Source organism: Microcaecilia unicolor, chromosome 9 (genome assembly GCF_901765095.1).
Source record: "Microcaecilia unicolor chromosome 9, aMicUni1.1, whole genome shotgun sequence".
Taxonomy (NCBI): Eukaryota; Metazoa; Chordata; class Amphibia; order Gymnophiona; family Siphonopidae; genus Microcaecilia; species Microcaecilia unicolor.
Window position 1 is genome coordinate 42,525,889 of NC_044039.1, and position 14,439 is coordinate 42,540,327.

The following is a 14,439-nucleotide window of genomic DNA, read 5'->3' on the forward strand; positions in this document are numbered from 1 at the left end:
ATTGGGCAGGGGATCATTCTGATTATAAATCCACAAGTGGATATGTGTTTATGTATGGAAATGTACAAATTTCATGGGCCAGTCATAAACAAAGTATTGTGAGTTTGTCTTCTACAGAAGCTGAATACGTGGCCGTATCGGAAGCGTGCAGAGAACTGATGTGGATTGAAAAACTTTTGCTGGATTTCGGAATAGCTGAAAAGAGACCAATCCAGATAATGGAAGATAATCAGAGCTGCATCCGACTGTCACAGAATGACAAGGTTCAGTCACGCACCAAGCACATCGCAACGAAATACCACAACGTGCGAGAGTTGGCGAAAGAAGGGGTCATAAGTCTACACTATTGTCACACCAGTGAGATGACAGCTGACATCATGACCAAACCGTTACCCAGAGAACATTTTGTGAATCTGCGTATAAAGCTTGGACTTTGTATGAATAAATAATTGCATGACAGTTATGCATGAGAAGGGGTTTGTTGGAATGTATTGTATTTTACATGCATTGCCTGTCACCTATTATTTCTCTGTGATTACTCTGTGACCTCTGATGTGAATTACTTAGAGAGGTCACACAGCTATGCAACTTCCTGTGGGGGTTTAGATGCAGCACATGCAGCACATGGAGCACATGGAGCTCATGATCTCTCCTAACCTGAGAGGATCTATGGTGGTGTGAGCATCCATTACCATCTAAGCACATGGAAGGAGCTGATAATACAAATGTATAGTAATATGTATATATAAGCCTGTCTGATTATAATCTAACTACAAACTGTGAGTAAACAGATGTTTTGTTACTTCAACTTTAAAGTGACTCAGCAGTGAATTATTCAGGGGTGAATGAGAGAGAGATGAAGAAAGAAATTAACATTTCTAAAGCTGAAGCTGTGTGTACTAAAATCTGCTAATTATTTACTACAAATAATCCAACAAAAATCACATAACGACGACAAAGAATAAAACAGGTTTCTGTCCCTTGATGAATTTTGTTAGCAGTTTAACATTCTTGAAAAGTCGTTTGCATAGATTTGTTTTGTAAGATATTGCATACAAATAAAATTTCATTCTGCCTGATTTGGAGAATCGTCTTCACCTGAGAATTTTGAAACCTCCCAGGCAAGGTCCTGGATCTTTCTTAGGCCTTAATCATTGAATATATATATAATGGCTACCATTATGAGCCAGTTACAGTAGCTGTCTCCTCTCTCCACAGGATGTTTGTGGTGCAGCACATCACCAACAGTAACCTCCTTCTCCTGGTAACAGACTCCAGCTGCGACTGCAGCCTCTTCCCACCTACCCTGCTCGAAGCTAAAGAAGTCAAATGTATCCTTTGGTGATATCAGTTGAGTGTTTCAAGGGATTTCTTGGGTACCACTGGTTGTAAACTGCATAGATGACTTTACTGGCCCCCTTACAATAATGTAATGTAATTCAGCTCTTGTATCCCACTAACTCCCACAAAAAGTGGTTCAAAGTGAGTAACAATTAAAGAATGATATAACAAAATTAACCCATACATTTCTTAAACAAGAAAGTTTTTAGCTTTTTGTGAAAAGAGTAATAAGAACCCAAACAGCACAGTTCTAATGGAAGAGATGACCAAAAATGAGGAGCTTCATAAATAAAAGAAGCCTCAAGATGACGCTTGTATCTGACGCCTAAGAAGGAAGGTAGAAACAAGCGAAATGGATCCCTAGTTCTAACAAAGCTGTTAACTGTAAGAAATGAGAAAAAAAATCAAGAATATAAGCAGGAATAAAACCATCAAACATTTTAAATATCATACAGGACAATTTAAACAAAACACGAGTTTGGAACGGGAGCCAATGGGAAGTAGGAGCTGAACAAGCACTATCCAAACTTTTCAGTCTCAGTTGGGGCTCATTTTCAAAGTACTTAGGGCTCCTTTTACTAAGCAGCTGTACCGCTCGCTATACAGGAAGTACTGCCAGGCTACCGCAGCAGCCCAGCAGTACTTCCCACCACTAGCACACCGTCATTTCCGGCGCTGCAAAAATGTATTTATTTTTGTTGCGCCAGAGTGTACCCAGCGGTAATTACCGCCAGGTTAATGCGGGAGCCCTTACTCAATGGGTGGCGGTAAGGGCCCTCCCCCCGAAATGGCCGCGCGGCAAGTGCTTTACTTGCCGCACGGCCATTTCCTGCAGGAAGGCGAGACTTCCCTTTTACCAGCTGCAGTAAAAGGGGGCCTCGGCGGATGTGTAAAACACACACCGATGCCAGCCCCATTTTGCCGCAGCTTGGTAAAAGGGGCCCTTAGACTTACAAAGTTCCATAGGTAGGTTACTATGGAACTTTGTAAGTCTAAGTGCTTTGAAAATATGCTTCATTATTTATTACATTTGTACCCCACATTTTCCCACCTATTGGTAGGTTCAATGTGGCTTACAGTTATCTAGAAGTGAGTGGGTTCTAGGTTATATTGGTTTGAGGAGGATTACAATAATCAAGTGGGTTACAGGCAGTATCATGTTATAGGTCTGTTCAGTTTGGTTAACCTAGTTCGGTTATGTTCGTTTCCGAGATTGTAGAGTGTAACCCAGTACGTTGTCTGGCTATGTGGGAAATGTTCTAAATAAGTGAGCTTTCAGGTGTTTCTGGAAGGTTAAGTAATTGTTTAAGAATTTGAGGTCTTTCAGTAGTGTGTTCCAGAGTTTGGTATATCAGTTTAGCTGCAGTATTTTGCAAGATCTGTAATTTTGAACAAAGTTTAACAGTAATAGACAAATATAAAATATTACAATAGTCAAAATGAGATAATATGATAGTCTATATCAAGGTAGGAAAATGATGAGCATGAAAAAAATGACAAATTCGACATAACTGACGACGTTTCAAAAATACAACTTGTGTGATAAATAAATTATCTCCTTCTACAATGGGGGGAAAAAGGGATGGAGCTCTGGTTCAGTATCGATAGAGTGAGTAGCAGTTGTCAGTTGTTCAGGATAAGCAGATCCATTCCTAGTCCCCCTGCACCTAGATGGAATTGTAGTTCTGCTTTTCCTAGAAAAATGAGAATTTTAGGTGCATGCAAGGACTGGTGAAAAACCAGTATGTCCTGAGGAAATAGAGTCACTTCATTCTTACTAGACAAGGAAAATAATATATGGGCCAATATTCAAAGCAGATAATATTAGGCTGTTTAAATTGCTAAACAGCCTAATGCTATTCATATAAAAAAGGGGTAGAGCAAGGGAGGGCAAAAAAATTATCCAGGTAACAGCAATAGGAGGCCTAAACTAAACGGATAGCACCAGCTCGGTTTAGGAGGCCTAAATTAAACAGCACTATAATGGGGGCATGTACTTTAGGTGGCAAAGTACACACCCACTTTGGTAGTATTCAGGGGCCCACCCAGTCTTGGCTCAGGCCCACCTGAAAATTTTAACACCCTTATGGCTGGCGGGGATCCTCAAGCCCTGCCAGCTGAAGAATTCCTTCAGCATCCAGAGCAAGTGGTTTTCCTACCTGCTTTGGCTGGCGGCAGCATGGCGCTTTCCACCCATTGCCACAGTGCCAACCCACCCCACCTCATGTACATGCTTGTTTTTGCATATGCCTGAAAACCGAGCATGTGCAGGAGGGGAGAGGCCAGCATGGTGGTAATGGGTGGAAAGTGCCACCAGCTGTAGCAGGTAGGAAAATCACTTGTTCTGCCCGCCAGAGGACATCTTCAGCTGGCAGGACTTGGGGATCCCACGCCAGCTCAGGTATTTATTTTATTCTTTGGGGTTGAAGGTGCGGAGCAGGGGCAAAAAGCACACATGCTTAGGGAGGGGGAGGATTATATGAGGGGCAGGGTCAGAAAGCGCATGTGGGGGGAATTGTATGTCCACCCAATTTGGGCTCAGGCCCACCCAGAATACTATGTCTGGCTACGCTACTGGTAGTATTTTAGTCATTTACACACAGATATGGCCACATACTGATTACTTATAAAATACCAACTGGTGCAAAAGTAGATGCTTTGAAGTGATGACATGTACTTTCCCATTGGGCATGAATAGAAATGGAGTTTGGCAGACCCGGCAAGTAAGCATATAGAGCCAAATTCTATAAATGGCGCCTTAAAAATCAGCACTGAAAAACCACGTGCTTAGCGAGATTCTACAAACTACGCCTAAAGTTAGACATAGTTTATAGAATATGCAGATGCGCCGTTCGACTTAAATTTAGGTGTAGCTATTTAGGCCACCCTGAACCAGGCCTAAATACCCGCACTTCACTTAGATGCAGATCGGTTGTATTCCATAATAGTGTGCATAGCATTATGAAATGACCACAATCCGCCCATTCCATGCCCATAGCCACGCCCCCTTTTCAGCTGTGCGCATTAGAATTTTCACAAATCATGTTATAGAATAAGTTGTGTGCATAAATTCTATTTAAAGCCAATTTGCACTGCTAATTGGTTAAGTACCAATTATCAGCGCTGATTGGCTTGTTAATTAAGTTATGCAGTTCCTCTGACTCGAGCTGAAGCCTCAGCGAGTCAGTCCAGGAATAGGTCCAAGAATTGATTCTCTGAAGGTAGATTACACAGTCTTCCGTAGGGCCTTGTGGTGGCTGAGCTAAGTACCAATTGGTTAAGTACCAATTATCAGCGCTGATTGGCTTGTTAATTAAGTTATACATGCAATTTGACAGTGCAGACAAATTAGCATGTCAATTTAAGGCACCATTTATAGAATTTGGGGGATAGACTATAAAATAATCTAATTTCTGCATATACTTGACAAATATTGGCACAAACATTTACAACAGCTGTAGGGTTGGTATAAACATCTGAACCTGCCACTTAATGCTAACATTTTGCAAAGACTAGTAAGTGCACAAAGGCATTCTCCGTCCCTTTCATTGTCTCTAATTCTTTTGCTGCATTGGTGCATCATGGTGCTCTGAAATTAATAGCTATGGTACAGTCAGTGACCAAAGAGATAATTCAGTCCAAAAAGCACCCCAAAATCACTGATAAATCAGCTCAAAACAGAATACTCTTGCTGCTAGACATTAGAGGCATTAACTCGGGAACACAGTCCATGGGTCCCAACCAAGTGAAATGCCTTCCAAGCTTCTGAGCTAGCAGGAACTACAGCCAAATACTGAATATCATCAAAGAAGAGAGTAAGGATTCTGACACTGATATTGTAATCTGCCTGGGGACAAATCATCTGGCTAACAATAGCATGCTTGAAGCACAGAGAGCTTTCCAGAGGTTGGGAGAGAGGCTAAAGTATTTTGTTAAGACTGTAACTTTTTACAAAGTACTACCTACCTATGGAAAGGGAGAGGAAAGACTACAAAATACAGAGAAATTCAACAAGTGGCTCAAGGCCTGATGTCAACAATAAGGTTTTAGAAACATAGGAGGATGGGACAATATATGTAAAAGCAATAGGCTATATTGTAACGATGGGTTACATCTTTCTGTGGCAGGAAAAAGGATCCTTGGGGAGAAACACAAAAAGTATGTTTCTGGGCACTTAAGTGGGAGTGAAAGTAGGAAGCAGAGGCATTCAAGAAGTCACCCCCAGCAAAAGTGTGACAGTGGGGGGGGGGGGGGGCGGATTATAAAGTTAATTTAACAAACCATCTAAACAACTTGTCCAATATTGACAAATGGAAAGCAATGAGCACAGATGCTCACAGTCTAAGTAAAAATGATCAAGGTTTGCAAGCCCTGATGTTTTGAGGCAGACTTCAATATTGTTGCTATCACAGAGGCATGGTTCAATGATTCCCATGAATGAGGCGAAACAATACTGAGCTATAATCTTTTTAGAAAGGATAGGAAAGACCAAAGGGATGGAGGAGTAGCACTTTATGAGAAAACAATATTAAAGCAGCTGAAATATAGAGAACCTGAAGAAAAAAGGAAGCCATATGGACGGTCCCGGAAAGAGAAAATGGAAGTGATGTGGATTGTCCCAGAAAGAGAAAATGGAACCTGTATCTATATGGGGGTCGTCTATAGACCTCCAGCACAAATAGAGAAGTTGGTCAAAAATCTGATTGAAGATATATGAAAGAGGAGGTGCTGTTGCTTGGAGATTTCAGTTTGCCTGATGTGGATTGGAATATCTCATCCGTTCAATCAGAAAGAAGCAGAGAGATTATGGATGTCTACTGAAGTGTTCTGCTCAGACAAATGGTAATGGATCCCACAAGGGAAGGAGTGTTGCTCTAGTGCTCACAAATGGAGAAAGTATTTCTAATATCTGGTGGGTGCCCATCTAGGCAATAGTGATTATCACACAGTATGGTTTGATATAAAAGCTAAAGTAGAGTGCAGATACACAAAATTCAAAGTACTTGATTTCAAACATGCTGACTTTAGTAAAATGGACATAGTTAGAAAGAAGAAAGAGCTGACTGGGATGGGTAGACATAAGAGAAAAAGAAGGGCAGTGGGACAAGCTGATAGGAGCTATTTAATATGGCAGTAGCTCTTTATGTAAGCAAAATAAACAAAAGCAAGAGAAAGGAAACCTATATGGTTCTCCAAACAAGTGGCTGAAAAAAAAATAAAGGCAAAAGAGGCGGTGTTCAAGAAATACAGAGGAACACAACAAGAGAAACAAAGACAAGATTACTGGGTAAACCTCAAAGAAGCAAAGAAGGAAATACAGTTAGCAAAAGCACAGGTGGAAGAAAAAAATGACTAAAGATGTTAACAAAGGTGACGAGACTTTTTCAGATATGTTAGAAAAAGGAGGAAGGCTAGAAATGGCATTGTAAGACTGAAAGCTGCCAACTGTCACTAGGTGGAGAACAATGAAGAGAAAGCAGAAGTGCTAAACAAATACTTCTGTTCTGTGTTCACAGTGGAAAATCCCAGAGAAGGACTTCAGTTGGCTGCTAAAGGTATATATGGGAATGGAGTGAATATTGCACCGTTTATGGAAGAAAGTGTTTATGAACAACTTGAAAAACTGAAGGTAGACAAAGCTATTGGGCCAGATGGGATGCATCCCAGAATATTGAGGGAACTTTGAGAAATCCTGGCAGGACCTCTTAAGGATTTATTTAATAGATCCTTGGAGATGGGAGATATTTTATGGAATTGGAGATGAGTAGATGTGGTCTTGCTTCACAAAAGTGGAGACAGGGAAAAAGTGGGAAACTGCAGGCCGGTAAGCCTCACTTTGGTGAATGGAAAACTAATGGAGATGCTTCTGAAGGAAATGATGGTGAACTTTCTGTAATCCAGTGGTTTTCAAGATCTGAGGCAGCATGGTTTTACCAAAGGAAAATCCTGCCAAACAAATCTGCTTGATTTCTTTGACTGTGTGACCAGAGAGATGGATAATGGGCACGCACAAGATGTAGTCAACTTGGATTTCAGCAAAGCCTTTGATGCAGTTCCTCACGGGAGGCTCATGAATAAGCTGAATGGAATGAAGTTAGGACCCAAAGTAGAGAACTGGATTGGAAACTGGTTGGTCACCCTCATTCACCCCTCACCAAGCTCCACCCTCTGCAGGTTGAGTGTAGACTACATTATCCCTAAAGGGGTTATGGGAGTCACTAATACCAAGGCTCCTGTCGCTAATGCCAAAGCTTTGGGGACCAGGTGGCCTCCTGTATACACATACTGGATGATATGTTTCCAGTTAGTAGGGAGGATGAAGGTTTTGATAAAGCCACCACACCTCTCTGTATGGGTCTTCGCCCAAATCTCTTGCCTTTGGGATGATTTAAAATGTGTCTCACACTCTGCTGTACATAAGTGGAGGAGTGGCCTAGTGGTTAGGGTGGTAGACTTTGGTCCTGGGGAACTGAGGAACTAAGTTCGATTCCCGGCACAGGCAGCTCCTTGTGACTCTGGGCAAGTCACTTAACCCTCCATTGCCTACCGCATTGAGCCTGCCATGAGTGGGAAAGTGTGGGGTACAAATGTAATAAAAATAAAATAAGACTTGTTTCCTTTAACTGTGATGCCAGGGGCTTACTCTACCTAATGACTGAAATCAATCACTGGTCCACTGAAATGGTCTGACCCAGTCTAGCAACACCTGTGTCCTTTGCACACCAACTCTCTGCAACACCCTAATTCAGTTTCACTGCGGAGTTGTATTGTCACAGCTTCCTGCACAAAACCAGAACCCCTCTTATGTTCATCAGAGTGGTCTGTGAGCCTTTGCCCCGAGAAACAAGTAGAACTGTGGCTCAACTGCAAGTCAACAGTCTTCAAACCCCAGGGGGTGTTAGGTTTGAGCGCGTTTTTCATGTGTGGCAGCCTTCTTTGGAACTGCGTTCAAAAATTACACACCACCTCTACAAGCAGCTAACGAAAACGGAATACAAAAGAGTAACTACCATTGTAATGTGGGCGATTCGGGATGCACTAACAATACCGACGATTACACCGAATCATTTACCGAGACATATTAAACGTATGGTCAAAGCAGTCGTAAAGGCCTGAGCTGTCATCTGTTAGAGTGATTCTGATACACTTGATCTGTACTGCTGCACCACCCTCACCCCCCCCCCCCCCAGCGACACCACCGTAACCATGGAGTTCCAGCACAGCCAGTCCAAGTTGGAGAGACTGTGATTCTTCAGTGCACTCAAGGTGAGGAGGGGAAGGGAATTTTGTGTCCTCTTTTTTTGTCTCCACAAATATAGTAACCCTTCACATGCTCAGAGCAAGCTTGAAAAAAAAAGTTCTTTCTGGGCTATTGGAGCACATTTTGGTCCAGTAGGAGCCGTTGGATGACATCACCTATATGTGGCTGCTGTCCACATAAAACTCCGATTGCAGGTAAGTAACTTCATTTTTGGGGTGACATCTACTGTATCCAGTTAGTGAGTGATCAAAGTGTATGTGTTCAGTTTCTGAACAGACTCTTTCTTCTGCCTGCTGGTAGCTCTTTAAGTTCTTCCTTAGTCCAACTTTTTCTGTCCATGTTTGATCTGATCCTCCAGTAAATGATGCTGCTGACCTTGACAGTGGTACAGATAATGCCTCGGTGAAGTGTGAAAGGATGCGTTCCCAGAAACTGCGCCGGCGTCCAGAATCCTGTCATGCCTTCCACCCTGAGGTGAGCAGCTCTCTGACAGAGAAAATTATCTTTTATAGGAAATTTAATCTGTATTTTTAACCACTGGTCATTATATCACCATAGAGTGGAGGAGTGGCCTAGTGCTTAGGGTGATGGACTTTGGTCCTGGGGAACTGAGGAACTGAGTTCGATTCCCACTTCAGGCACAGGCAGCTCCTTGTGACTCTGGGCAAGTCACTTAACCCTCCATTGCCCCATGTAAGCCGCATTGAGCTTGCCATGAGTGGGAAAGTGCGGGGTACAAATGTAACAAAAAATATATATATATAACCAATGAGATTAGGTAGGAGGGCATTAAACCCCATACTGAAGAGTCTCATCCAAGAACAGTCAGTCTCATCCAAGAGGAGCATAACATAAGAACAAAAGAGTAACCATACTGGGTCAGACCAATGGTCCATCTAGCCCAGTATCCTGTTTCTAACAGTGGCCAATCCAGGTCACAAGTACTTGCCAGAAACCCAAAATAGTAGCAACATTCCATGCCACTAATCCCAGGGAAAACAGACTATGGACTTTTCCTCCAGGAACTTGTCCAAACCTTTTTTACCGCGTTCCAGAGCTTAACTATTCTTTGAGTGAAAAAATATTTCCTCCTATGTGTTTTAAAAGTATTTTCATGTAATTTCATTGAGTGTCCCCTGGTCTTTGTACTTTTTGAAAAAATGAAAAATTGATTCACTTTTACCCGTTCTACACCACTCAGAATTTTGTATACATCAGTCATGTCCCCCTTCAGCTGTCTGTTTTCCTCACATAGTTCTAAACCAGGGGTTGATGCTATACTGCCATATAAGTGCATAAGTACACACCTACACACGTATATACTAGTATTCTAAACATTTACATGTGCAATGGGTATGTAAATGTTGACACATAGAATTGCCCATACTCTGACTCACTGGAATTACACTGACACTCACTGACAGATGCTCAATACACACCTCTCTAGACCCTTCTTGCCTTTTGCATAGGGCGACTGGAGCAAAGTAGTTTTACCAGTAACATTTTACTATGGCCACGGCCACTTTTTAAAAACCCTCCTTCCCTATGTTCACTCTTCATTTGCCTATGTTGTATTCATGCTTTATATGTAGCACTGTAACACCTACAGAGAGGTTTTTTTTTTTTTTTTGCAAAGTTCAGTGATGGAGGAATGATTATGGAGGAGGAACTCCTGAACACATTGGTTTTAATGTGTCCTTGGAAAGATAGCAGGAATCCAAATGAAAAATGGGAATCTAAAGGATTTTGTTCTACTTTGCACCTGCTGTTGCTTTGAGTACAGCCCCTCTTTCAGGAAATATGAACCCTTGTAATAGTGCACCAGGAAGCTAATGCTCAGAGCTCTGACGCTATAAGGAATAGTGCCGTCCCCATACTGCAGGAACAGTGCAGAAAAATAGCCCTCCAGTGCTCAAGCTAATAGTATTCAAATTATATGTGCACTGTGAGACCAAAAGTAAGTGGGAAGGAAGGTGCCTGGTGCATGCACATAAGAGTTTCCTGCTAAGCGCTGCTCTTATGAAGCACATGTCAGTGCCATTCTGTGCTGTGAGATTTAAAAAAAAAAATTTCCACTGGAAAAGCTTATATTTAAGTGCAGAAAACAGGCGCCAGTGTGTGCTTTCACTTTTGGGTTTGCTCGGACTCCCACACGTTTTTTAGTATCGGTGTTTAGAGGCTTGCATCATGGGCTTCCTTCCACTTCCAAAGCAAATCAAAACTGGAAGATTTTAAACAGAAAATCGTAAGAAATCCTTTCTTCAAACCCCCCAAGGCCAGCTCTGAGTGGGCTTTAGGTGCCAACGGTAAGGGCAGGGTTTGTTTGTGTGCTGTTCTCTGAGCATTGGGAAGGCATATCAAATGGTGTCATTAACATACATTTGCCTACATTTAAATACAATTTGCAGTCATCTCTGGCACACACATTGTTTATTATTATTATTATTTTATTTCTTGGATTTATATCCCGCTTTAATAGCAAAGCCCTCTGCGCATTCTGTGTAGATTAACACCGGTGCTAGTCCAGCACTTATTGACTCTAACGTCGGAGTATTGGTCCCCCAGGAGAGTTTGGCTTCCTGCAGTAAGAGTTTGACCTTGTATCCCAGTGAAAGAATACAGCTGTGGGGGCTGGGGAAAAATGTTTCTACTGCCCACAGTCTTTCCTTGTAAGCCACAGCAGTCGTGCATCAGGGACATTTATCAAATTCCCCAGTGCCCCAAGATGGTGACAGAGTGCCATTTCCAAGTGATCATTCCCATATGCTTCCTACAGATATAATGATGTAAGCAGTTCTACCAAAGGCTCAAGCAGGCTTTGTTCTCCATAGGACAGTCGGACAGTTGCCTTTCTTGTTCTAGACAAATCTTCCCTCTTATCAAAATTAAGCCATTGTTAAAGTTTTATGTTAGGCTCAGAAACTAATAACTGGTTGTTCTTTTATCTCCTCTCCCTCCCTTTCATATTTTGTCCTAGGAAAATGCACAGGACTGTGGCGGAGTGACTGGAATAGTTGCATCCTTACCATTGTTAATTCTGGCAGTAGGAGCATCAGCTGTTTTCTTGCGATGACCGAGCCTGAGGTCTTTACTGGAAAGCATTAAAAAGTTCAACAGTACTTGAATCCATGTTTCCAGCAGATTCAACAGGAAAGTGATTTGTTTGCGAAGAAGCACTTTCACCTCAGCATGTTTGCTCTTTGATTAGCCCTCAGATTACTAGCCAAAAAATGAAGGCCTATTTGTTCACAGTTTTGTTTTTCTGCTCTCTTCTGACTTCCTCCCTCTTTAAATATTTTTCTAATGTTTTTTATTGTGTCTCTCTTTTCCATGTATTTCTCATCCTAGTCACATCCCTAAATCATTTCAAGTTAAAGACTGATTTTTTAAAAAAACCTGCTTTGGCACATATTTCATCATGAAGATGATTCTTGGAACCCAGAGGTGGATGACGTAGCATGGTTAACTAAGCTATAAACCTGGGCATTGGTGTGCTCAAAGCTTGGATATTTCCCAGAAGTGGAGCAGTGAGAAGCACAGCATCCATCACTGGCTCAGACTGGGCAGATCTGTGTGCGCTACATGGGGCAAGTTGTATCTCCAGTTTATTTCCAAGTAGACCAGTCATTTGGATTAAGCAGCCTTCACACCGATAGGGGAAAGAATTGCTCGGCAAATAGCTCACCATTGCGCATTCTGCAAGGCACAATTTCTTGGGGAAATAACAATATAGCAGTGTCACAAAATGGCTAGCCACGTGCATAGGGTTACCCCAAGGCCACTTAAAGGGTCTATCCTCAGCACAGCTCAGGTCTGTCTGCAGCTGCTCTACACTAGCACCTTCCTCCTACCGACTGAGTCACAACCACCTCTGGGCAAGTCTCCCACTTTCAAATTATCCCCAGTGATTTCTAGGTTACTGGAGCCAAACAATGCAGTTGGCAAACAATAGCAGGTAACTGAAATACGGATCTATTATAACACTAACTAAACACTTGCATACTTCCTAGAAAGTACCTGGGGAGATCAGGGCATATATCTGTTCACAGAGCTTCAACAAAGAGATCTCTCCTCCCGGGCTGAAACTGAAACAACAGCCAGCATCTGCTGTGTAATTTCAAACTCCAGGCCAATCAGAGCCCAGAACACTCAAGTTTCAAGTAAAAACTGGTTACATCACTACAGGCACTTCCTATTATCTGTGTGCCAACTAAAAGAAAGAGACATCAGTCTTCTGTAACAACTTTAAGTATAAACATGCACCATCTGCTAGCCAAAAGGAGCACAGCAAAGATGACACAAGAATATGATCTTTAGACGATGTTTAAAAAAGTCCAAATTTTTTGTGTAGCTCAAAAGACACAAAAAGTTCAGATCATAAAGACTCAACACAGCCATGTTTTGGCCAACCGGCCTGCCTCAGGAGTCTTTGCAGTCTTAAGTATCTGTTGGTATGCTACCCGATGCTTAGAAAACAAAGTTGTGCAGAATCGGCAGTAAAGAGTCACCTCCAAAACGTAAACATCGTCTAAAGACCATATTCTTGTGTCATCTTCACTGTGTTCCTTGTGATTTTGAGTGTGTGAAGACTAGTGTTCTTCTGTGTTTACATCACCACCTGCTGACCAAACAGGAGAAGTACACTTCAGACATATTTAAGATAGGAAAATATCCAATACATTTAACAGGTTTAAAACACACTGTTTCTTCTCAAGCAGTAAGAGCTTTAAGGAATACAACATAACCACCACAAATTAAGCTTCTCTATGAGAAATGGATAAAAATGGATACCATGCTTTGATGCGAGGAGTTTCCTACTGGCCATAACAACCTCTGGTTTAGAAAGAAAAAATCTAATCAGCAATTTTGTAAAGTCCCACTTTCTCTTGGCTCCTTAAAGTCATTTTGACCAAAATACTACAAGGATAACCACATCCAAGGAGATGAAAAGTAGTGTATCTTATATCATATTTTCCCAAAAGCAGAGTACCAAGAACCTTGAGGTGTGAGCTTATGCAGTTCTGCTCTGCATCAGAGGGGCTATGAGTAAGGAGTATCCTGGTGATAGTAGACTCCAACATGAGTACAACAGTTTGTTTTCAACTTTATTTCATGCCAGATGTTTCTTTTTCCCATTCTGCATCAGTGGGCCTCTGAGTAAGGAGTATCCCCTCTACAGAAGACTCCAGCACAAGTACTACAGTTTGTTTCCAATTTTACTTCAAGCCAGAGGCATCTTTTCCCATCCTGTATGTTTTAGATATGTGCATGTTTAGGGACATCCCTACTAACAGTGAAAGAGGATTCAAAATTCTAGGGAACTCTCCCTGGGGTGCCCCACCATTGGAGTTCAGATCATACAGACTTCAATTTGAAATTGTTTTCAGCATGCACAGCGTAATTAGTTTGAAGTGGGATGGCAAAGGGAAGTGATGCAATGCAAAATTGTTTTACCAACCAAAATGTAACAGAACAAAGATTGGAAAATAAAAAGTGAGACTCTCTTTTGGTACAACTGAAAAGAAATAAAATGGTTATTACATCTTTTCAACAAGTGTATCTAATATGTTCAAAATGCCTTGTAGCTGAGCCCTAAAGGGTTCTTTTACAAAGATGCACTGGCAGTTTTAGGACCACTTAGAGAAGCTTTGCAAAATCCAGCTTTCTTTTCAGAAAGGACTCTGGGAAACTAATGCAGATGATGCATCAGTAAATTACAATCCTTAAAGAATCTGTGGGGAGGGGGGTCTTTTACAAAGCAGCGGTAAGCTCAACGCGGGCTTACCGCTCGCTAATCTGGAACTACCACCAGCCCAAGGCGGCCGTCAGCAGTAGTT

The 14,439-nt window shown here is 41.9% G+C and overlaps 1 protein-coding gene across 1 annotated transcript in view; it reads left to right on the forward strand.

Annotated features, from left to right (window-relative positions):
• The window catches only part of CACNA2D4 (calcium voltage-gated channel auxiliary subunit alpha2delta 4), a 531,111-nt gene extending 518,677 nt beyond the window's left edge, over positions 1 to 12,434 (forward strand). The window contains 3 exon segments of the mRNA XM_030214826.1: positions 1,219 to 1,331; positions 8,994 to 9,076; positions 11,580 to 12,434. Coding sequence (XP_030070686.1) covers positions 1,219 to 1,331; positions 8,994 to 9,076; positions 11,580 to 11,675 — 292 coding nt within the window. The 3' untranslated portion in view covers positions 11,676 to 12,434.
• Positions 12,435 to 14,439: the final 2,005 nt, after the last annotated feature.